The 26,135-nt window shown below is 46.0% G+C and overlaps 1 protein-coding gene across 3 annotated transcripts in view; it reads right to left on the reverse strand.

Annotated features, from left to right (window-relative positions):
- The window catches only part of BCAP31 (B cell receptor associated protein 31), a 64,796-nt gene extending 39,938 nt beyond the window's left edge, over positions 1-24,858 (reverse strand). Inside the window, exons 1-4 of one of the 3 annotated variants that reach the window (XM_077283793.1) lie at positions 24,667-24,858; positions 16,984-17,095; positions 15,631-15,731; positions 1,500-1,644 (exon numbers count right to left, since the gene is read on the reverse strand). In XM_077283793.1, coding sequence (XP_077139908.1) covers positions 1,500-1,644; positions 15,631-15,731; positions 16,984-17,075 — 338 coding nt within the window. In that variant the 5' untranslated portion in view covers positions 17,076-17,095; positions 24,667-24,858. Of the gene's footprint in view, positions 1-1,499; positions 1,645-15,630; positions 15,732-16,983; positions 17,096-24,521 lie in introns of all 3 variants that reach the window. The other 2 variants (XM_077283792.1, XM_077283794.1) reach the window with 2 other exon arrangements.
- Between the last annotated feature and the right edge of the window lie 1,277 nt (positions 24,859-26,135).

Raw genomic sequence — 26,135 nt, forward strand, 5'->3', positions numbered from 1 at the left:
AATCAGAAAATTGTATCAGAGAAAGCTTTGTCCCGCAGCCCCCAATGCCCCTCTTAGCTGCTCAACCCTATTCCTCCAAAACCAGCTTCTCCACCATGACAGAAGATCAGCTCACCACCCTCCTGTCAAGATCACACCACTTGAACGCTTGACCCGCTCCCGTCCCACCTCATCCCAAACCTCGCCAGTCTTCATCCCAACCCTAACACACCTCTTCAACCTCTCACTCACAATTGGAGTCTTCCCCTCATCCTTCAAGCATGCCAAGATCACACCAATCATTAAAAAGCCCTCCCTCGACCCATCCTCTGTGTCCACCTATCGCCCGATATCTCATCTCCCTTACACCTCAAAATGGTGTAATGAGGAAAAAAAAAAAATGATATGGAGACTACAGGTCTCTGGAAAAATTTTTTTTTTTTTTTTTTAAACAAACTGTTATTTAAGTGGTGAAAAAAATCCAAAGAACCTATACATGTTAGGTATCTACAAACTAGTAATGATCTGGAGACTCATAACGGCAGGTCAGTTTTAGCATTTAGTGAACATGGCAAAAAAACAATTGCAGAATTGAACTTTTTTTTTTTGCAAGCTCACCTCACTTGGAATTTTTTTTTCCTCCTTTTCCAGTACATTATATGGTAAAATCAATGGTGTCTTTCAAATGTACAACTCGTCCCACAAAAAACAAGCCCTCACACGACCACATTGAGGGGGGGGGGAAGAGTTCTAGCTCTGGGAGGGAGGGAGGGGAGCAAAAAAGATTCCAGCTGTTCTGATGGTCCCTGTATGTAAGACATGTTGTCTTTTACTCACGCGCCAGCTGCAGCCAATCACAGATCCTGATGGTAACATGGGATACATGCAATCAACACTGCTGAAGACAATGATCGGCTGCTGCAGTCACGTGTTTCACATACTAGACGTCATCACTGCAAGACTCAAGGGGTAAGTAAGGCTCATTTATGTATTTTAAATAATCTCTCTTTCCCCTTATGATACCACTATCATTTCACTAAGGGCAGCACAGTGGCTCAGTGGTTAGCATCACACGTTGGCTCAGTGGTTAGCACTGTTTTGCAGCACTGGGGTCCTTGGTTAAAATCCCACCAAAGCCAGCATCTGCAAGGAGTTTGTATGTTCTCCCCATGTTTGCCATAATAGCCACATTACGGTTTCTCTCCTATGAAAGCTGAGTGCACCATATAGTATAACACAATGGCGTCTGTCACTGTAGCAGCATTTCTGATTACTCGGGATCACACATTCTAGGCAAGTGGATGCTGTCACCCTGTGGTCAGATTAGGAATAACAAGCATGAAGCAATGTACCCTGGAAAGGAGCTCCAACCCTGCACCAATGAGGAGATGGAGGACATAACCTTACAGAGCTGCCATTGTAGTGTAATAATCAGACATCAGAGCCTCAGGATGATACAGAGGGTTAGGGACGACTTCTAATGTTGTGCAGTAAGAACAATGGCGACTTTCTTTACTCACAATGACAGGAGGAGGGAGAAGCCGGCAATGTACAGGTTACGCTGTGCTCTGAACAGTTTCATGTGAATATGTTCCACGGCAATTGGGTTGTTCTTTAGGTCCACCTGCTCCCCGACTCCATACTTCTGGATCTCCCGGAAAGCATCTGGAAGGAAAAGAAGACTCTGCAGTAAATTTAAGAGGACACTACACACCGCCATTGTGTTTCCAGTATTATATAATACAGGCCCTCACTCATCCCACCATTATATATACGGACACAGAAACCGAGCTGCGGATTCAGGTTGAAAAAATGAAGCTGCTGCTTCACCGTGGATATAACACCATGCGTTAAGTGCGAGAATCTGCACATGATGCGTTTTCCAGGCGGATTGAACTTCAAAAAGTGCCGCAAAAAATGAACATTGTGCAGCACAATGTAAGAAAAAAAAAAAAAGTGCTGTGCACATGTCCAGTGTAAAAGCTTAATAGAGTGTGTGTGACAGTCAGTGCCTGGCTCCGGCATCAGGTAGTGCAGGGAGAGGAGAGCTGCCATCTGTGACTTCTCAGCTCAGGCTGAAAGGGGATCAAATAATACTTAGCCCTCTTTCACACGTCAGTGTCTCCGGTACATGTGGCAACAGTTTTCACATGTACCAGAGACACTTACACACGTAGACCCATACAAGTGAATAGATCTGTGTACATCTGTTTGTTTCCACAGACCGTGTGTCCGTTTAACAGCTGCACGAGCCGCAAAATGTCCCACACACAGATGACACCCGTGTGTCACATACTGGCGCCTGGGAAGCAGCGGTACTGTTTGCACTGTTCCCCGACCCCAGGTGATGAAGACTGCACCTCATTCTCCCCTGCTCTGCCTGCAATCAGCGCAAGAAGGGGACAATGGTGAGTTATAGTTAACTGACAACAGCGAGAGCAGGTGGCAGCTGATGGGACTACTACTCCCATCAGCCTACACCTGCTGCCGCTAATAACAGTGAGAACAGGCACTGGCTGACAGGAGTACGCATCAGCCGCAGACTGCGCTATAAATAATAATAAAAAAAAAAACCTGTGTGGGTTCCCCTGTATTTTTGCTAACCAGCCAGGCAAAACCGAGAGCTGCGGGTTACAACCCTCACCTTTCAGCTTTAGCAAGGCTGATTATCAAAAATACAGGGGAACCCACACTGTTTTTTTATTATGTAAAAAAAAAAACAAAAAACATTTTTTGATAACAAGCTAAAGTAGACAGCTGGGGGCGGGTGTTCTCAAGCTGGTAATGGGCCATGATTTCGCCCCAGTCTAAAAATAGCAGCACGCAGCTGCCCAGAAAAGGCGCATCTGTTCGATGCACCAATTCTGGCACTTTGCCCGGTTCTTCCCACTTGCCCTGCAGTGGTGGCCATTGGGGTTCAAATTTGTATTTTCTGGTGACATCAAGACAACAGTTTAGTAATGAAGAGGAGACTATAATACACCCATCCATTACTAATCCTATGGTTGTATTTTAAATAATGTATTTGAAATAAAACACTTTTCCATGGTGATCTGCGGTGAACACTGACTTTTTATCATGGTGATAAGGTCATCGGAGTTCAGGCCGGCTGGGAACGCAGCCTCCGTGACCGGCAGTAACCTCAATGACGTCACCGTTAGTCACACATGCTGCGCTCGCAGCAGCTCATTCCCCAGTGGTTCTCAGCCTGGACAGTCACGTCTTGGCATCGTCCAGATCGAAAACTATTTATCCCCAAACATGGATTACGGCATGGGACAGAACGAAGAGGCAAGGGATATCGTTGTTTTTTTGTTTTATTACAGGAGTCGAGGGCTTCAACAAAATGAGCGTTAAGAGAGTATAAGGCCATGTTCACACTTTGCGGTTTTTACCGCGGATCCGCGGCGATTTTGATGCTGCGGGTCCGCAGCAGTTTCCATAGCGTTTACATTAACATGTAAACCCTATGGAAACCGCAAACCGCTGTGCACATGCTGCGGGAAAAACCGCGCAGAAACGCAGCGGTATAAAACCCGCAGCATGTCACTTCTTTGTGCAGAATCGCAGCGATTCTGCACCCATAGAAATGCATTGAACCGCTTACTTCCCGCATGGGGCTGTGCCCACATTGCGGGAAGTAAGCGGATAATGTGCGGGTGGTACCCGGGGTGGAGGAGAGGAGACTCTCCTCCAGGCCCTGGGAAGCATAAATAGTGTAAAAAAAAAAAAAAAAGAATTAAAATAAAAAATGATGCTATACTCACCTCTCAGGGCTGCCCGTGGCCGTCCGGTCTTCGGTTTGCTGTGCGAGCAGGACCTGTGGTGACGTCGCGGTCACATGACCGTGATGACGCCTCGGTCACATGACCGTGACGTCACGAAGGTCCTTCTCGGCACAGCATCTTTGGAACCGGACCGCCGGGTGCAGCGCCCAGGAGATCCGGACATCGGAGGGTGAGTATAACCAATTTTTATTATTTTTATCATTACTATTGATGCTGCATATTGCTGCATATGCAGCATCAATAGTACAGGAGTAATCCCGCAGCGGAAACCACGGAACAAACCGCGATAAATCTGCAGGGATAACCGCAGCGGTTTTGCCCTGCAGATTTATCAATTCCGCTGCGGGATAAACCTGCAGAGCACACCGCAAAGTGTGAACATGGCCTAACTGTGCTTGTTATTTGTAAATTAAAAAAAAGGAATAAGGGTATGTGTCCACGTTCAGGATTGCATCAGGATTTGGTCAGGATTTTTCATCAGTATTTGTAGCCAAAACCAGGAGTGGAACAATTAGAGGAAAAGTATAATAGAAACATATGCACCACTTCTGCAGTTATCACCCACTCCTGGTTTTGGCTTACAAATACTGATGTAAAATACTGACCAAATCCTGATGCAATCCTGAACGTGGACACATACCCTAAAGTGTCTTGTTTTTATTTAAAAAAAAAAACAAACAAACAAACAACTTTATTCTGGCTGTGTGTTTATTTAAAATATAACTACAGGATTTGTAATGGCTATGTGTCTTATAAATGTGCCTTTTCTAGGTGGCTGAAGGCTGCTATTTTTAGGCTGGTGAGGCTACAATATCCATGGCCCCTTACCAGCTTGAGAATACCAGCTCCCAGCTGTCAGATTTAGCTTGGCTGGTTGTCAAAAATGGAAGGGGAAACCCCACGCTGTTTTTTTGTTTTGTTTTTTTAATTACTTAAATAAAGTATGGAGACTCCTCAATTTTTTATAACCAGCCTTGCTGAAGCAGATAGCTGAGGGTTGCAGCCTGCAGCTGTCAGTTTTGCCTGGCTAGTTATCAAAAATACAGGGGCAGGTAGGGACTGATGATGAATGTTCCCATCAGCCGCCACCTGCTCTCACTGTTATTAGAGGCAGCAGGTTGAGGCTGACAGGAGTAGTAGTCTCATCAGTCGCCCTCCTCTCGAAGTTATTAGCCGAATACAACTCTCAACATTGTCTCCTATAAAGTGCTGATCATAGAGCAAGCAGGGGAGAATAATGAGAGTTGTCTTCAGCACCCAGCGCCGGGGAACAGTGCTAATAGTACCGATGCTTCCCAGGTGCCGGTACGCGTGATACTGATGCAATATGGTTGCCATAAGTATTACACACATATCTCTGGTACTGATTTTTCCAATACTGGAAATATCAGGACATGTGAAAGAGCACTTAGGCAAAGTACCATGTGATAAAGACACTGCACCACATCTCTAGTCTGATGTGTGAAGCCTGCGTTGCAAATCTGCCATGTTTATTACCCTGATTATTCCCATTACTAGTGCTAGAGAGACTGACATCAGTGACATCTATCCCTGACTGATGTCTTGTTATTATAGAGACGGTCTAAGTAGCATGTCAAAAATGACCGCTGCATGTGGGAGGATATTTGTCCTGTTATTATAGAGTAAGAGACACATATACACCTCTTCCCTCATTAGAACATACAAGGCTGCCAATAACCTGCCCCTCCCCCAAAAACCCCTTTATCAATCTCCATATACCACCCCAAACCCAACGACCCGACCTCCTTATTATATGCTTCTCGCACAACCAATGCCAAGTCTTCCCCCCCCCCCGTGCTTCCCACATATTCTGTAACTCGCCACCCCAACGAGTCTGACTTCGAAATCTTTGCAGCTTTCAAAACAACCTAAAAACCCACCTACAATAACCTGATAGCACTATGTTAGCAATTTCTACCCTCATTTTATTCTCCTTTCCTCTTGCCTTGTAGATTTTAAGAGCCCCCCCCCTACCCCATAGAGCAGGATCCTTGTTTGCCATGTTTTTTTCAGTATACAGCATGGTATACACTCAATGTTACATCCCAAAACCCCGTTTCTACTTTATTCATAGGTAGAGCACAAATAATATCATGTAGCACGTGGAAACAGTTTCAGCAGGCAGGCTTACATAAAGAGACAATCCTATAAACTATCTACGACTCGAATGACGGCCATAAACAAGTTATCATGATCTGTCTATTCCCCAAAATACAATCATAAGTGGACATTCATATTTATAGACAAGAACAAATGATAAAAAAAAGTTAAATGTCAACCTACTTTTTATTTCTTCCCGCTACATCAGACATGGGCAAATTGCCGCCCAAAAGAGTCAAGGGCTGAAACAGTGGTCCACGGGTCACACCGTACCCACCGCTGCTCACTGTTACCGCATCATGTGTATGCTGGGGTGGTCAATACATAGGTGGAGGAGGGGATGTCCGTATACTTAATTCTGCTCAATATTACATCATACAATATTAACCCCTTCATGACCTTGCCGTTTTTTGCAATTCTGACCAGTGTCCCTTTATGAGGTAATAATTCAGGAACGCTTGTTTTTTCGTGACATATTGGGCTTCATGTTAGTGGTAAATTTAGGTCGATAATTTCTGAGTTTATTTGTGAAAAAAACGGAAATTTGGCAAAAATTTTGAAAATGTCGCAATTTTCACATTTTGAATTTTTATTCTGTTAAACCAGAGAGTTATGTGACAAAATAGTTAATAAATAACATTTCCCACATGTCTACTTTACATCAGCACAATTTTGGAAACAAATTTTTTTTTTGCTAGGAAGTTATAAGGGTTAAAATTTGACCAGTGATTTCTCATTTTTACAACAAAATTTACAAAACCATTTTTTTAGGGACCACCTCACATTTGAAGTCTTTTTGAGGGTTCTATATGGCTGAAAATACCCAAAAGTGACACCATTCTAAAAACTGCACCCCTCAAGGTGCTCAAAACCACATTCAAGAAGTTTATTAACCCTTCAGGTGTTTCACAGCAGCAGAAGCAACATGGAAGGAAAAAATGAACATTTAACTTTTTAGTCACAAAAATGATCTTTTAGCAACAATTTTTTATTTTCCCAAGGGTAAAAGGAGAAACTGGACCACGGACGTTGTTGTCCAATTTGTCCTGAGTACGCTGATATCTCATATGTGGGGGTAAACCACTGTTTGGGCGCACGGCAGGGCTCGGAAGGGAAGGCACGCCATTTGGCTTTTTGAATGGAAAATTAGCTCCAATCATTAGCGGACACCATGTCGCGTTTGGAGAGCCCCTGTGTGCCTAAACATTGGAGCTCCTGCACAAGTGACCCCATTTTGGAAACTAGACCTCCCAAGGAACTAATCTAGATGTGTGGTGAGCACTTTGAACCCCCAAGTGCTTCACAGAAGTTTATAACGCAGAGCCATGAAAATAAAAAATAATTTTTCTTTTCTCAAAAATGATTTTTTAGCCCACAATTTTTTATTTTCCCAAGGGTAACAGGAGAAATTGGACCCCAAAAGTTGTTGTCCAGTTTCTCCTGAGTACGCTGATACCCCATATGTGGGGGTAAACCACTGTTTTGGCACACGTCGGGGTTCAGAAGGGAAGTAGTGACGTTTTGAAATGCAGACTTTGATGGAATGCTCTGCGGGCGTCAGGTTGCGTTTGCAGAGCCCCTGATGTGCCTAAACAGTAGGAACTCCCCACAATTGACTCCATTTTGGAAACTAGACCCCCAAGGGAACTTATCTAGATGTGTAGTGAGCACTTTGAACCCCCAAGTGCTTCACAGAAGTTTATAACGCAGAGCCGTGAAAATAAAAAATCATTTTTCTTTCCTCAAAAAAGATGTTTTAGCAAGCAATTTTTTATTTTCACAAGGGTAACAGGAGAATTTGGACCCCAATATTTGTTGCCCAGTTGGTTGTGAGTACGCTGATACCCCATATGTGGGGGTAAACCACTGTTTGGGCACACGTCAGGGCTCGGAAGGGAAGTAGTGACATTTGAAATGCAGACTTTGATGGAATGGTCTGCGGGCGTCACATTGCATTTGCAGAGCCCCTGATGTGCCTAAACAGTAGAAACACCCCACAAGTGACCCCATTTTGGAAACTAGACCCCCGAAGGAACTTATCTAGATGTGTGGTGAGCACTTTCAACCCCCAAGTGCTTCACAGAAGTTTATAACGCAGAGCAGTGAAAATAAAAAATAATTGTTCTTTCCTCAAAAATTATGTTTTAGCAAGTAATTTTTTATTTTTGCAAGGGTAACAGGAGAAATTGGACCCCAACAGTTGTTGCCCAGTTTGTCCTGAGTACGCTGGTACCCCAAATGTGGGGGTAAACCACTGTTTGGGCACACGTCGGGGCTTGGAAGGGCGGGAGCACCATTTGACTTTTTGAACGCAAGATTGGCTGGAATCAATGGTGGCGCCATGTTGCGTTTGGAGACCCCTGATGTGCCTAAACAGTGGAAACCCCTCAATTCTAACTTCAACACTAACCCCAACACACCCCTAATCCTAATCCCAACTGTAGCCATAACCCTAATCACAACCCTAACCCCAACACACCCCTAACCACAACCCTAACCGCAACACACCCGTAACCCTAATTCTAACCCTAATCCTAACCCTAATCCCAACCGTAACCCTAATCCCAACCCTAACCACAACTGTAACCCCAACACACCCCTAACCCTATCCGTAACCCTAACCACAAGCCTAATCTTAACCCTATTTCAAACCCTAGCCCTAATTCCAACCCTAACCCTAAGGCTATGTGCCCACGTTGCGGATTCGTGTGAGATTTTTCCGCACGATTTTTGAAAAATCTGCAGGTAAAAGGCACTGCGTTTTACCTGCGGATTTACAGCAGATTTCCAGTGTTTTTTTGTGCGGATTTCACCTGCGGATTCCTATTGAGGAACAGGTGTAAAACGCTGCGGAATCCGCACAAAGAATTGACATGCTGCGGAAAATACAATGCAGCGTTTCTGCACGGAATTTTCCGCACCATGGGCACAGCGGATTTGGTTTTCCTTAGGTGTACATGGTACTGTAAACCTGATGGAAAACTGCTTCGAATTCGCAGCGGCCAATCCGCTGCGGATCTGCGGCCGATCCGCTCTGTGTGCACATGCCATAACCCTAACCGTAACCCTAACCCTACCCCTAACCCTACCCCTAGTTCTAACCCTACCCCTAGCGGAAACAGAAAAAAAAATATTTTCTTTATTTTATTATTGTCCCTACCTATGGGGGTGATAAAGGGGGGGGGGGTTTATTGATTATTTTTTTATTTTGATCGCTGTGATAGAACCTACCACAGCGATCAAAATGTACTTGTAATGAAACTGCCGGCCGATTCGGCGGGCGCACTGAGCATGCGCCCGCCATTTTGGAAGATGGCGGCGCCCAGCGAGGGGACGGACCGACACCGGGAGCCTCGGTAAGTATAAGGGGGGGGGGGGGGGCAGGAGGACGGGGGAGCGGAGCACAGGACGGAGGGGACCGGACCCCATAACGGAGCACTGGGGGGGCGATCGGTGGGGTGGTGGTGGGGGGGGGTCACTTCAGGTTTTCCAGCCATGGCCGATGGTATTGCAGCATCGCCCATGGCTGGATTGTAATATTTCACCAGTTTTTTAGGTGAAATATTACAAATCGCTCTGATTGTCAGTTTCACTTTCAACAGCCAATCAGAGCGATCGTAGCCACGGGGGGGTGAAGCCACCCCCCCTGGGCTGAAGTACCACTCCCCCTCTCCCTGCAGATCGGGTAAAATAGGAGTTAACCCCTTCACCCGATCTGCAGAAACGCGATCATTCCATGACGCTACATAGGCGTCATGGGTCGGGAAGGGGTTAATATAAATTAAAAATTATAATATTGAGAGTTAATTTCAGGATGTTGTTTCGGCCTCCACAACAGTCCCGCTCTCGTATATCGGGAAAACTGCCCACTCCTGTGCTACAGGATGCACCATTTTGTTATGTAAAGTATGCGGGTGTAAGGAGCGGGCTCAGGAGATAAACCCACTCCATACCGGGCAGGTGCCGGCAGCCTCATACAGCGAGCACCTGTCTCTAACAGCAGCAACAAAGCTAACCCTGATGGCTGCTGATTAATACCATAATTGCCGCTGTCCCTTTCTCTCAGTGGTGCAATCAGGTAGTAAGGAAAGAAAAACCGGTTTTTACTTACCGGTAATAGGATTTTACAGAGTCCACGACAGCACCCTTACGAGAGAGGGGATCCGCCCACCATCTGGACAGGAACCTACAAGATTTAAAGGGGCGGTCCCCCTCACCACTCCAGTTTGTGTTTCAGAGTATAAGGGACACCGCCCATTGAGTTAGTACATAAACATATATACTTAAACATTACTAAATACCACCACCTCTAAAAGAGTGATAACTAATAGCACACTTTCCAAAGAGTGCAGGAAACCAGTGCTTAACTACGGGGGGGAATGTGCGGGTGCTGTCGTGGACTCTGTAAAATCCTATTACCGGTAAGTAAAAACCGGTTTTCCTATCGCCACGACAGCACCCTTACGAGAGACTTTCAAAGACTAATCACCTGGGAGGGACTACAGCACTGAGTACTGAATGGCCAAAGTCTAAATTGGCCTTACATGATAGATCAAGACGGTAATGATTATAAAAGGTGGAAGGAGATGACCACGTTGCCGCCTTACATATCACGTCTATGGAGACGTCCGTTTTCTCCGCCCAGGATGAGGCCATGGCTCGAGTGGAGTGGGCCTTGATGCCTTCTGGTGGAGTCTGACCCTTGGCAGTATAGGCAAGACATATTGCATCTCTGATCCATCTGGCAATAGAACATTTAGTAACACTCGCCCCCTTCCTTGGGTTCTGAAAGGAGACAAACAGAGCCCTACTCTGCCTCCAGGGTTCTGTTTTGTGTAGGTACTCTAATACAGTTCTTCTAACGTCTAACATATGACATTTTTGTTCTTCTGCTGAAACTGGGTTATCACAAAAAGAAGGTAAATATATTTCCTGACTCCTATGGAATTTAGAGGCTACCTTCGGTAGGTATGCTGGGTCAGGCTTCAAGACTAGCCTATCCTGAAAGATCATTAGATAAGGAGGGTCTACTGACAACGCTTGCATATCACTCACTCTTCTAGCAGAAGTTAAGGCTACTAGCAGGGCCGTCTTTAAAGTTAAATTTTTAATGGAGACAGAATCTAACGGCTCAAAGGGGGGTTCTGTTAAAGCGTCTAAAACCAAATTTAGATCCCATGGCGGTAATCTAACAATATGAACGGGGTTACTCCGATCCATAGCTTTCATAAATCTAGATACCCATCTATTTCCTGCTACATTGCTGTTATACAATGCCCCCAGAGCAGATACCTGGACCCTAAGGGTATTTACCGCCAAACCCAACTCACGGCCCTTCTGTAAAAACTCCAGTATAGCCGGAATTGGAATTTTATCCGTAAAGGGCTGTTGGTGAAAGGCAAGAAATTTTTTCCAGACCTTACAGTAAATTTTAGTAGTAATTTCCTTTCGGCTACTTAAAAGGGTGGATATTAACGCATCAGAAAATCCCCTCCTTTTCAATAATTCCCTCTCAAATTCCACGCCGTGAGATGCAGAGATTCCACATTGGGATAACGGAATGGACCCTGAGAAAGAAGATCTGGAATTACGGGCAACACCCAGGGGTCGGTCACTGACATTGCCCTGAGTAAGGAGAACCATGCCCTTCTGGGCCAGAAGGGGGCAATCAGGATTACCCTCGCCCTCTCCTTCCTGATCTTCCTGAGAACTAGCGGAATCAGACATAGTGGGGGAAATGCATAGGCTAGAGGGAACCCCCAATGAATCTGAAGGGAGTCCACTACGGAAGGGTTGTCCGCTACCCGAAGGGATGCAAACTTCCTGGTCTGTCTGTTTTCCCTCGTAGCAAACAGATCTATGACTGGTGATCCCCACTATCTGTTTGAAAACTAGCCGATTTAGAACCCACTCTCCCTGACGTAGAGAATGACGGCTGAGGTAGTCTGCCTGTATGTTGTGTTCTCCTCGTATGTGAACCGCTGAAAGAGAGCGAAATTGAGTCTCGGCCATATTGAAAATGTCTGTGGTGGTGATCATCAGAGACTTCGACCTTGTCCCTCCCTGATGGTTGAGGTATGCTACTACTGTCGTGTTGTCCGACTGGACTCTTACATGTGAGTCCTGAAGCAACGGTAGCCATCTGAGCAGGGTATTTCTTACTGCCGTGAGCTCCTTCCAATTGGAGGACTCTTGGGCTTCTAAGGGAGACCATTGCCCTTGAGTCCAAACATCTATGTGAGCTCCCCATCCTATTGGACTGGCATCGGTCGTAATCGTGTTGTCTGGTCCTATTTCCCAACAAACTCCGTTTGACAAATGTTCTATACTTAGCCACCATTTTAGACTGTTTAGAGTGGTGGTAGATAGCCTGAGATTTCCGCTTAACCGACCTTGAAGGCTCTTCTCTGTATCCAGGACCTGGGCTTGTAGTACCCGAGTGTGAAATTGAGCCCACAGAACAGCCGGTATACACGCTGTTAATGATCCCAACAGGGACATTGCATCTCTCAAGGTCAGATTTGGTCTTTTTATCACCGTGCTGACTTTGTGGATAACCTTCTGCTTCTTTTCTTCTGGAAGAAAACATAGCTGATTCTCTGAATTTAGCAGAATACCCAAGAAGGTCTGAATAGTCGATGGCCTTAGTTTTGACTTCTCTAGGTTGACCAACCAACCTAGGTCCTGTAGAGAAGATATTATACAGTTTAGGCGATCTTTACACTGGACAAATGAATTACCCACTACCAGGAAGTCATCCAAGTAGGGTATAACTAAAGTATCTTGCTCTCTGACATAGGCCATTACTTCCGCAATGACCTTAGTAAACACCCTTGGTGCCATAGATAATCCAAATGGCATTGCCGTAAACTGAAAGTGCCTGACCTGATCGTTTAGGCGCACCGCCATTCTGAGGAACCGTTGGTGATCTTTGTGAATGGGCAGATGGTAGTATGCATCTTTTAAATCCAGGACTGTCATATAACACCTGGGAAAAAGAAGTTTAGTTGCCGATTTAATTGATTCCATTTTAAAGGCATGGTATTATAAAAATTTGTTCAGTTTCCGTAAATTTATGATGGTTCGAAAGGAACCATCAGGTTTGGGGATTAAGAATAAGGGGGAATAGAACCCCTCTCCCTCCTGATCTTTTGGAACCTCTACAATAACTTCTTTTTGTCTCAACATTTGAATCTCTTTTTCCAGGGCCTTCTGTTGGTTTAAGGAACCAGGGGCAGTCAATACAAAATAATCTGAAGGTCTTACCCGGAACTCTAGTTTTAATCCGGACCTAACTATACCCAGGATCCAATTACTGGAAGTTATTTTGACCCATTGAGTATAAAAATGCTTTAATCTGCCCCCTACTGGAAGGTCCGATCTATCAGTAATTTCGCCTACGTCTTGAAGAAGACGATGAGGTGTTGAAGTCTGAATTCCTCTTCTTCGGCTCTGCCGGCTCCCAATTTCGGGCTGAGTAAGGTCTCCGGGTATGGGAAACGTCTCTTGAAGGTATTCCAAAAGGTAGGATTAAACACTTTAGGAAAACCCTTCTTCCCATCATCAGCCTTAGCTAGGATGTCATCCAGCACTGGCCCAAACAAGTACTCACCCCTACACGGAATAGTACATAGTTTAGCTCTAGCCTGCGCGTCCCCCTTCCAAGTTTTAAGCCATAAGGCTCGCCGGGCAGCGTTTGAGAGTCCTGCTGATCTGGCTGCAAGTTTTAGGGAGTCTACCGAGGCGTCCGCCAAATATGCCACACCTTACCGAATCTGGGATAGTGAATCCAGTAACTTGTCACGAGGCACCTTAGTTTTTAGCTGCTCCTCCAGCTGGGCTACCCAGACCATAACTGATCTGGCCGTGCAAGTGCCGGCAATTGCCGGTTTGAAAGCCCCCGACGATGCTTCCCAAACCTTTTTAAGGAACATGTCTGCTTTTCTGTCCGCAGGGTCTTTTAGAAGGCCTACATCCTCTAGCGGTAAGGTGGTTGATTTAGATGTGGAAGCCACAGCCGCATCCACTTTAGGAATTTTAACCCATTCCGCCAGGATTTTACCATCAAAAGGGTACCTTCTCTTCGCTGATGATGGCAGGAAACCCTTATCCTGCTTATCCCATTCTCGCTTAACAAGTTCTTTCACAGTGTCCACTACCGGAAATGATTTACGGCTCCTTTGGCACAACCCTGCAAACATTAGATCTTGGGTTGACCTTGGCTCCTTGTTCTCTACAACCCCCATGGCGGTACGAACCGCTTTAACTAGTGCGTCCATTCCATCCACTGAAAAACAAGGTCTCCCCTCTTCATCTGAAGAGGATGGTGATGAGGAACGTGAACATTCACCCTCTTGCATAGACGGGCTCGATCCTGGTGATACTTCCCTGGACCTTTCATGCCGACTTTTAAAGGGAACTACTAATTTCCTCCCTTATAACTGCTCTGAGGTCTGATGCACGAAGGGGAGCCTCCTCTTCCAAGGTCTGACAAATACAAGTTTGGCAGAGCCTTTTCTGATAACTATCAGGCAGGGGAACCGCACATAACGCACATTGCTTGTGCTTGGATTTAGCCGATTTCTTGGCCTAAAACAAAGCACAAGGACAGACAGGCTATATCAGCTACTTGTTTTTTTTGTAAACACTCACCAAGGCTGAACTGCATAGTACCGGTCTCTGAGGAGGGGAATCCATACGTGACGTTGAGGCACCTGCCTGCTCCTGCCCCCGTACCACGCTGCTGCTGCTCCTGGAGCGGCTGCTGTCCTTCTTACGCTGGTCAGGCACCTCCACCTGAAGGTGCTCTGTATCCGCAACCGAAGTCATACTGCCGCACATTCTCCTGCAGTCACCGCTGCTTAATACCGGCAGCCGCGCCTCCTCCCCCAGCATACCCCGGAAGTCCTACCTTCCACTTCCGGGTCCTCTGTATGAAGGACGCTGAGCCGGCGCCGCGCGCTTACAGACAGCGCTGCGGCGTTCACGCGACCCAGGGCGGCCTGCCCGACCCCTGGGAACGCGTACCACGCGACCAGACGAGGAGGGGTCTGAAAAAAAGAACACCCCCGACGCTGCTTCCAGAGTCCCCGATTCTGCCGTTCTCAAAGAAACCGCGCAGAGGCATGGTGGACCCGGGTAAGAAAATCCTGCAGGCTCCCGCCATCCGGACAGGAACCCAAACTGGAGTGGTGAGGGGGACCGCCCCTTTAAATCCTGTAGGTTCCTGTCCAGATGGTGGGCGGATCCCCTCTCTCGTAAGGGTGCTGTCGTGGCAATAGGAAAATATTGACTGCAGCAAAAAGGAGTGACAATGAGCTTACGATGTCCTTGCCCGATTATGACGTACATGGACATGTGTCCCCTTTACAAGATGAACCCTCTGAGGGAGAAATCTGGTCTAAGCATCAACTGGATTGCAGGAAATGGTCAGATTGCTGCCAGCTCCTGTGCGCCCCCAATCTTCTTCTGGTTACCCTAGGAGTAGCATGGAGCTGAAGATCCCACATGTGCTCAGTCGCTCTATTTAGGTTTCTGGTAAGGATGAAGATAACTGAGCGCAGCGCTTGGCTTTCTTCACATCTTCAGCATCACAGACTTGGCATAAGGTCAGGAGTCCTTGGTCTGACCGAGGTCACTTGGCCAGGGAAGAATGAGGACCTCGGTCCTAACGATAGATGATAACATGGTCCAGAATACCCCTTTAAAATAACGTAATAATTTTAGCAGTAGCAACACTTACCTAACAGTAGAAGCAACAGTATCACTATCAGGACCACAAAGAAAGTGTTCCCATAAGTCACCGTCAGCTGCACCAGGCGAGATTTAAAGATTTTCTGCCATCTATAAAAAAAAAAAAAAAAAGTTGCCGTGTGTAATATTGTAGTGGTATATCCAGCGCTTATATCCACCCTGAACACCTGTATACTAAACTGATAGGGCCAGCAGCAGAAAGACAGAAAATGTGAGCAGAGAAATGACAGATCCCAGACTGGACGATACAGGATGGGGAAAAGAAGAAGGAAGCATAGAGTATTTCAGAAGACGAGGCTGATGATATTGTAAGCCTATGTTCACATGTTGTATTTTATCTTTTTTTCAACAGGCTTGGTCTCCTGCCATTTTTTGCGTTTTTGCTCTCCTGTGCATGCTAATAAAATTTAGTTCCTCCCAAATAAAATAAAAAAAATAATAGTGTACCTTCCCTAAGGTTTTTGTACCAAAAATACAGCAAAATCCGATACTGCATTTTTTGCACTTATTCCGGGTTCAGATGTGTGTTCGGGGGCTTTGCGGAGGGCTGCGCACGTCCTCTGTTAAGCCCCGCAGGACATGCAGATGTATGTGGATGCGTTGTTTTGACGCGCCCGCCGTCCGCACAAAACGCAACTTGTTTTGGACGCATGCAGAAGTAGGCGGGGCTTAACGGAGTACATACGCAGTCCTCCGCAAAGCCCCCGAACATCAATCTGAACTTAGCCTTAGCCATTACATTCTGGGTGCAAATGCTGCAAAAACATTGAAAGAAGAGGCATGCTGCAGTTTTCAAAAAACACTGACGTTTTCCCAAATCAGTCAGGAAAAAAAACAAAACGTGTGAGCATGAGATTTTTGACGTCTCACAGTGTTGTTACTGGTACTGTAAACACAGCCTAAAATTTGCATTAAAAAAATGCAACATGTGAATATATTATTAAAAGTAATGAAGATGGTGCACATTGAATTGCAGGATTAGGTCAGTATCCTGCATGCCATCATACAGCAGATCTGTGAGCCGCCTTTTACCTGATGGTAGCCCTGGCCTGGTGTGAGGTCACCATTGAAAAATGACATCACACCAGGCCCATTAATCAAAAGAAGAGTGAGGTTTCACAGCAGGTAGGAGACAGCTCAGACCGCTCCGATCCAAAAACAGAGCCGGCTGCTCAATGGAGTCCAGGGAATCAATTTGCTCAAAGCTGAATAAGGAGATGTGAGAAAGACAGAAAGAAAAACAAAAACAAACAAACGGATTGAAAAGAACAAAAAAAAAAAAAAAAAAAGGACAGAAAAACATGTAATAATAAGGTGCTTAGTAAGGAGAAGTTAGGGTTACCTTGTGGGTGAAATAAAAGGAATGCACAGCAGCAGGACCAAGAACACCTCGGCATATAGGAAGCCGGCCACCGCCGTCCACTGGAGACTCATGGCTCACCCACTGCAATCACCTAAGAGGAAAAGAAGAAACGTTCAGCAAGTCACGTCATAAAGTACAACTGAGGATATAACCCTCCACACTGCTGCCACACACAACAGGAGCACACGGATGAGCGGCATTTGCTTTGCAAATGAGATCCTTGTTCAACTGACATGGTGCCTGAACAGGGCGCCCACCACAGGGCCAAGGATGGCGTGCACCACACGGTCCAGAGTGGTGGGGAGGCAGCAGCGGACCACATGGCAGGGAGATTGGAGACACGAGTCTCTGCAAGATAAATTTCACCCATATAATGCATTGGACGCAGTGAATCCGCACGGGTCAGTGATCACATGCAGATTCATCTGAGTTCAACAGAGAGCAGCACTTCGGAAGCAGCGAACATGCCCTGTGTCCAAAGCGCTGCCACTACTGGATCATGTGCACCCGGCCTTAGGAAAGTTCATACTACAGGGCTACTAAACAAACCAAACACGCTGCTAAAATATAAAATAAAATGTACGTCGTGCCCTACCAAACAACCTGTGCACAATGGTGGCACTGTTTGACAAGGAGAGAACAAAAAAAAAAAGTTCACCGCCTCTGTGTGAATGATATGACAAAACACTAGGAAAAAGCGAAGGATGTAGAAATATCTGAGCTTTATACAGACTTCATGGTGTGATGGATTGTAATGCGGTCACATGGCATTGCAGCACTGCTGGCAGAGGAGCTACATCCCACCCAAGGCTGGCACAACGCCAGTGCCGCTCTCATAGCACACTTATTACTAAATATTTGCATTCCCCACGATAGGAGTTCTGGAGCGCCTTTTCTCTCTGCATTGTCGTTCCTCAAGTAATACCACTGTAATGTCAGCCCTGACGGGACAATGTCACTGATTGACAGTGACAACTCCCCAATTGACAGAATACATTTCCAGGAGGAGTAGCAGAGGAACATCACAATGCAGAGAAAACTATAATACAATACAATATATACATACATACAGTATAATTGTCTAAGGGGTACTTCCGTCTTTCTGTCGGCAACTTCCGTCACGGAAATCCCGCGTCGCTGATTGGTCTCGCCAGCTGCCTGTCATGGCTGCCGCAACCAATCAGCGACGGGCACAGTCCGATTAGTCCCTCCCTACTCCCCTGCAGTCAGTGCCCGGCACCTGCTCCATACTCCCCGCAGTCACCGCTCACACAGGGTTAATGCCAGCGGTAACGGACCGCGTTATGCCGCGGTGTAACGCACTCCGTTACCGCTGCTATTAACCCTGTGTTCCCAACTTTTTACTATTGATGCTGCCTATGCAGCATCAATAGTAAAAAGATGTAATGTTAAAAATAATAAAAAAAACAAAAAACCTGCTATTCTCACCTTCCGTCGTCCGACGATGCGCTCGTGCCGGCCGCCGTTCCCAGAGATGCATTGCGAAATTACCCAGAAGACTTAGCGGTCTCACGAGACCGCTAAGTCATCTGGGTAATTTCGCAATGCATCCTGGGAACGGAAGATGGCGGCAGCCGCGCGCATCGCAACAGCTTCACTGGATCCCGGCGGGTGAGTATATCACTATTTTTTTTTTTTTTTTACAGGGATATGGTGCCCACACTGCTAAATACTACGGCCTGTATTGACGCATCGGGTATTCTACTGTATGTATGTATGTATGTATGTATGTATGTATGTATGTATGTATGTATGTATGTATGTATGTATGTATGTATGTATGTATGTATGTATGTATGTATGTATGTATGTATCACAGGCCACATAGTATTTGTCTGCTATATACTACATGGCTCCTATATACTACGTGGCCGCTGCTATATACACTATGTGGCTGCTATATACATACATACATATTCTAGAATACCCGATGCGTTAGAATAGGGCCACCATCTAGTATAGTATAACGGCCACAACCAATCAGCGACGGGCACAGTCCGGCGGCAAAATGGCTGCTCCTTACTCCCCTGCTGTCAGTGCCCGCTCCATACTCCCCTCCAGTCAGCGCTCACACAGGGTTAATGGCAGCGTTAACGGACCGTGTTATGCCGCGGTGTAACTCAGTCCGTTAACGCTGCTATTAACCCTGTGTGACCAACTTTTTACTATTCCTGCTGCCTATGCAGCATCAATAGTAAAAAGATCTAGTGTTAAAAATAATAAGTCATTATATACTCACCTTCCGGCGCCTTTCCAGCTCCTCGCGACGCTCCGGTGACCGGTCCATGCACTGCGGTCTCTCGAGATGATGACGCAGCGGTCTCGCGAGACCGCAATGCACTCTTGGGACCGGAGCGTCGCAAGGAGCATCGGTAAACGCCTGGGCTGGATCCGGAGGGTGAGTATATAACTATTTTTTTATTTTAATTCTGGGCTATACACTACGTGGCTGGGCTATACACTACGTGGCTGGGCTATACACTACGTGGCTGGGCTATACACTACGTGGCTGGGCTATACACTACGTGGCTGGGCTATACACTACGTGGCTGGGCTATACACTACGTGGCTGGGCTATACACTACGTGGCTGGGCTATACACTACGTGGCTGGGCTATACACTACGTGGCGCCCGGCCACGAACAATCAGCAACAGGCGCAGTCCGGCTTTGCTAAGCTTCCCAGATCATGGGAAGCAAAATATCAGCTCACGCTTTGACAAAGTCTGAAGCACGGCTCGCAGATGTCCGACAGATAGCAGCACCGATCACTAGCAAATCATTAATGAGAGGAACATAGAAACAGTCAAAATGACTGAAAACCTCATGCAGTCTTGTCACAGTGTAACAGTGGTTTCAGATCAAACTTCTAACCCAGGGAAGAAGTTTCACATCAATATATGTCATCACAAGGCAACCATTTCCAAACTGCGGCTCACCAGCTGCAAAACTGCAACTCCCAGCAAGCCCCGACAGCTGCCAACATGAGGCCGGCTGTGAGAGTTTATTTTTATATCCAAAAGAGCAGAGCCTGGTGCTTGGCAGGTGGTCCCCGTGGCCACTTCTTCCCATAAAGCAGGGTAAAATGGGTGCAACATATTATGGGGAGGGGTATCAGCACCTGCAACCCATAAACTAATTATCTGCCACAACAGAAACCTATGTGGTTAAAAAAGGTGCAGCCCCAGCAAGTTGCATAACAAGCTTGAACAGATCGCACGACCCAGTACTGATAATACAGTAGGGCATGGACTATTACATAGATCCGAGGACGCCGCCCTGCCCCCCACCTGTGGGGATATCGCCCAAAGAAACATCTAGTCACCGGAATTCTGATAACAGGAGGGGGCTGAAAGGTTTGAAAACCACCACAAAATTAATTTTACCAATGGGCTGCAGGAAAGGTTCTGCTATAAGTAATGCCAACTTAAAGGGAACCGGTCACCTGAATTTGGCGGGACCTGTTTTTGGTCCGATGGGCGGTTTTCGGTTGTTTGATTCACCCTTTCCTTACCCGCTGGCTGCAATATTGGCTTGAAGTTAATTCTCTGTCCTCCGTAGTACACGCCTGAGCAAGGCAATCTTGCCTTGCGCAGTATGCTTTGCCCAACTCCGGCAAAGCCGAAAAGCATTAGTGCGCATGTGCCGGCGCACTATGTCCCAGAAAACAGCGAAATACTTCCGGGACAGTGCGCCGGCGCACTAATGCTTTTCAGCTTTGCCTGCAGGTAGGCAAAGCATACTGCGTGTGCGCAAGGCAAGATTGCCTTGCGCAGGCGTGTACTACGGAGGACAGAGAATGAACTTCAAGCCAATATTGCAGCCAGCATGCAGCCAGCGGGTAAGGAAAGGATGAATCAAACACCCGAAAACATCACCCATAGGACCGAAAACCGGTCCCGCCAAATTCAGGTGACAGGATACCCTTAAGTGAATCTATCAGGCAGTCTGAGACACCACCAGTTTTTAACAAGCTTTGCCAAGATAAAAAAACACAAAAAAAAAAAACACACCATCAGTGCCGGCAAAATAAATGATTTGTGCAATAAATTGCAACTTTGAGACCAGAAAGCTTAAGAAAAAAAAATTATTATAAATTAACCCAAAAGTTTGCGTGTCCGATACATTGAAGGAGAATGCCCCTTCCTCCCCTCACAGCAATGATTGATGGGCTCCATGTTCTGTGTGATTACTAATATAAAATATCCATCACTTTCATACATAGCAGGTCCAGTATTAGCAGTAACGGTAATCCTCACCTCCTATAAGGATGTCTGTGGTCTACAAGTCCTATTAGGACACCCAGACATCAGTGAGGGGTCCCAGCTAACACTCCCCCTATAAGACACAGCAACAGTTCTGACAGGCTCAGACGCATTGCGTGGTCACCCATAGATCTCAATAGCTTCCATGTACTTCTATATGAAAGTGTAAAGGAACAAAACTCCCCCCCCCCCCTTCATAAACCTTTAAAAGGATTTATTCACATTTTTAAAGGATAGTCCAGGATTAGAGAATCATAGCTGCCTTCATACAGACCGCAGCAGCCCTGCATCAGGAGTTGTGGGCGGTATTGCAGCTCTGTTGCATTCACTTCAATGAGGCTGGACTGCAATAACGGACGCCACACATGGCCAGTCAGAGGTGGCATAGTTTGTAGAAGAGAGCTGCCATGTTTGTTCTAATCCTGGAGAAAACCCTTTCAATCTGTTGCCAGACACACCCAATAGTTGAGCCCAAACATTCAAGCCGACAGCTATTGTTCCCAGTTTCATAGATTTAAAAGGGAATGTTAGCACAGAATGACTGTTCAAACCAAACACAAATGCTCAATGCTTCAATCATTTTTATATTGTGACAACCATGAATAAGGCTCTTATCAGCTGAAACACATTGGTTTTCATTCACACTGGTTAGAACCGCTTGTCACTTTTTACAGTGGGGCAAAAAAGTATTTAGTCAGTCAGCAATAGTGCAAGTTCCACCACTTAAAAAGATGAGAGGCGTCTGTAATTTACATCATAGGTAGACCTCAACTATGGGAGACAAACTGAGAAAAAAAAAAATCCAGAAAATCACATTGTCTGTTTTTTTATCATTTTATTTGCATATTATGGTGGAAAATAAGTATTTGGTCAGAAACAAAATTTCATCTCAATACTTTGTAATATATCCTTTGTTGGCAATGACAGAGGTCAAACGTTTTCTGTAAGTCTTCACAAGGTTGCCACACACTGTTGTTGGTATGTTGGCCCATTCCTCCATGCAGATCTCCTCTAGAGCAGTGATGTTTTTGGCTTTTCGCTTGGCAACACGGACTTTCAACTCCCTCCAAAGGTTTTCTATAGGGTTGAGATCTGGAGACTGGCTAGGCCACTCCAGGACCTTGAAATGCTTCTTACGAAGCCACTCCTTCATTGCCCTGGCGGTGTGCTTTGGATCATTGTCATGTTGAAAGACCCAGCCACGTTTCATCTTCAATGCCCTTGCTGATGGAAGGAGGTCTGCACTCAAGATCTCACGATACATGGCCCCATTCATTCTTTCATGTACCCGGATCAGTCGTCCTGGCCCCTTTGCAGAGAAACAGCCCCAAAGCATGATGTTTCCACCACCATGCTTTACAGTAGGTATGGTGTTTGATGGATGCAACTCAGTATTCTTTTTCCTCCAAACACGACAAGTTGTGTTTCTACCAAACAGTTCCAGTTTGGTTTCATCAGACCATAGGACATTCTCCCAAAACTCCTCTGGATCATCCAAATGCTCTCTAGCAAACTTCAGACGGGCCCGGACATGTACTGGCTTAAGCAGTGGGACACGTCTGGCACTGCAGGATCTGAGTCCATGGTGGCGTAGTGTGTTACTTATGGTAGGCCTTGTTACATTGGTCCCAGCTCTCTGCAGTTCATTCACTAGGTCCCCCCGCGTGGTTCTGGGATTTTTGCTCACCGTTCTTGTGATCATTCTGACCCCACGGGGTGTGATTTTGCGTGGAGCCCCAAATCGAGGGAGATTATCAGTGGTCTTGAATGTCTTCCATTTTCTAATTATTGCTCCCACTGTTGATTTCTTCACTCCAAGCTGGTTGGCTATTGCAGATTCAGTCTTCCCAGCCTGGTGCAGGGCTACAATTTTGTTTCTGGTGTCCTTTGACAGCTCTTTGGTCTTCACCATAGTGGAGTTTGGAGTCAGACTGTTTGAGGGTGAGCACAGGTGTCTTTTTATACTGATAACAAGTTTAAACAGGTGCCATTACTACAGGTAATGAGTGGAGGAAAGAGGAGACTCTTAAAGAAGAAGTTACAGGTCTGTGAGAGCCAGAAATCTTGATTGTTTGTTTCTGACCAAATACTTATTTTCCACCATAATATGCAAATAAAATGATAAAAAAACAGAAAATGTGATTTTCTGGATTTTTTTTTGCTCAGTTTGTCTCCCATAGTTGAGGTCTACCTATGATGTAAATTACAGACGCCCCTCATCTTTTTAAGTGGTGGAACTTGCACTATTGCTGCCTGACTAAATACTTTTTTGCCCCACTGTATATTTATATTTTCTACAATAAATTCTGGGTTTTATATTTGTGAACCTGCTACCCCGCTGGATTTTCTTTTTGGTTCTTCATACACAGCTGGATCCCGGGCTTCTCTGTGTGTGCTTCCCAGCAGGATTGATGCTGAAACAATGTGGTGAGCCGACTCATCTCCTTCCCCCTTTTCTCGTATTGGGATCATAGTCTGAACAGTCATCCTTCGCTCAGAGTCCTATTCAGGTTAAAGGTAGACTGAAGTCCATCAGGTTCAACCTATAGCCTAACTATAGCTCTGACAAGTAAGGAGGCCACAGCCTCACTATAGCTCTGACAGTAAGGAGGCCACAGCCTCACTATAGCTCTGACAGTAAGGAGGCCACAGCCTCACTATAGCTCTGACAGTAAGGAGGCCACAGCCTCACTATAGCTCTGACAGTAAGGAGGCCACAGCCTCACTGCTTTTACAGCAAAGAATCTGCATCTGTGATGATTAAACCTTCTTTCCTCAAGACATAGAAGATGCCCTCTTATCACTGTACCATCATTTGTGTTTAACAATGAAAGAGTGGAATACTTTGAGACCAAAAAAAAACAAAAAAACTATCTGCCAGAGAACTCTCCATTAACATTATTGGTTTATCAAGGCATTAGAAGGTGGCACAGTATACGAGACCATTGCAATCTAATAGTTTATGACCATGCGCCCTGCTGCTTTGGAGGTGGTAGCAGTCCCTTTAATTCTTGGACCCTTGAACGCCGCACTGCTAGCACCAATGGTATGCCCACCCCTGATCTACAATACTGATTTTTTGATGATCCCAATGATATCGGCCAACTTACAAGTATGGGGTCCCTAAACATTTAAGGCGAGAAAAACTATCAAATACATAAATGCAGAACCTCCTCCCCCCTTACACCATGTAGCATGGCTGCCCTGTCACACACATACATACATTACATACCACACTGGCTAATACAGGGTTAACTCGCTCCCCACCACTCCTGCCCGTGAATATAACACGCCACCCCACGCTCACCGTGACAAAGCTGCACGCCCCGCCGTCACCGCTCCGCTCTGACACTAGCCACTACTTGTAATCCCCTCACCTGACGCGTGACACCAGCACTTCCTGTTTCCGGTCGGCAGTACAGCGCAGCAGTCTCACAACGAGGCTTGGAATGCGGAGACGCTTTTTTTTCTTAAATCACAACAAACTTTATTGTTCTCTTTGTAGCAGCCCTAATCAGTACTAGTAGAGCAGCGGTGATGGCTGCAGAGTGTGCTGTGTGTTATCACTCTCCGGCCCAGGGTTATCTGCTATAGACTATGACCTGTGACTGATTACAGGATTATTAACCACAAGCTTTTAGTTTTTTATATTCCACCCACACACCAGAAACTAGAATCCTAGAGAATGAAATTGCGCCATCGAGAAGGACGAGTCGTAGAAACCGCGGGATGCATAGACATGTTAGGCTACGTTCACATTTGCGTTGTGCGCCGCAGCGCACAACGCAAACAAAAACGCAGCAAAACGCATGCACAACGCTGCGTTTTGCGCCGCATGCGTCCTTTTTTTAAATTGATTTTGGACGCAGCAAAAATGCAACCTGCTGCGTCCTCTGCGCCCGGACGCGGGCGCCGCAGCGACGCATGCGGTGCAAAACGCAAGTGCGACGCATGTCCATGCGCCCCCATGTTAAATATAGGGGCGCATGACGCATGCGGCGCCGCTGCGGCGCCCGCCGCTAATGTGAACGTAGCCTTACTAATATGCAAATAGTGGAAAAGCTGAAACATTTTCGATGGTCGTCTGTATGGCTAAATGCACTCGGGCAAATCATCAAGATCCCCTGCTGGCAGCTCCGCTGTAATCACCCACGCATGACGTCCCAGATGTGCTCAATGGGAGACAAGTCCTGGATCTGTACAGTGCAGATACAGAGAGCTATTAAAGGGGATGTCCGGTCCAACTCTGTGTGACTGCAGACTTATGAATCCCCCTGTGCACACACTATGCGCGGCGAGGTTTCGCCGGTTTCAGACCCGACAACGGAGGGATTGTATGTGTTATACATCCAGGAAATGCCTTTTCTTTTAAACTGACCCTCCAATGCTGGGCTGGTCCCAAACATATTAACCATGCTTTGTAATTTTCTTGAAATGTGAAAAATTGTGGCTAAAATATTAAGCCATGTAATGTCCCCAAAACTCAATGGACGCATAAAATAATAGATGCCAGCATAAAGTAGACATATGGGAAATGTTAATTGTTAGCCGTTTTGAGTGACATGGTTCCAACGTAAAACCAGATTTTTGGTCTTTAAAGTTCTGATGATTTTATACAGATATATCAGATGCAGACAGACGCCTTGGTGGTATGTGTGGACTCTGCACATGTAATAAAAGTTTATTCTAAAGAGGACCTGTCACATGAATAGTAGCCATGTTTTGCTTTTAATTTATTCCCACTGCTCCACTGAATATTTCCCTTTTTTTGCTAAATCTGCCAGACATTTCAGGAGATAAAAATCTTTCTATTTAATGCTACTTTCTATGGCCTTTATGATGGAGG

Source organism: Ranitomeya variabilis, chromosome 2 (genome assembly GCF_051348905.1).
Source record: "Ranitomeya variabilis isolate aRanVar5 chromosome 2, aRanVar5.hap1, whole genome shotgun sequence".
Classification (NCBI taxonomy): Eukaryota; Metazoa; Chordata; class Amphibia; order Anura; family Dendrobatidae; genus Ranitomeya; species Ranitomeya variabilis.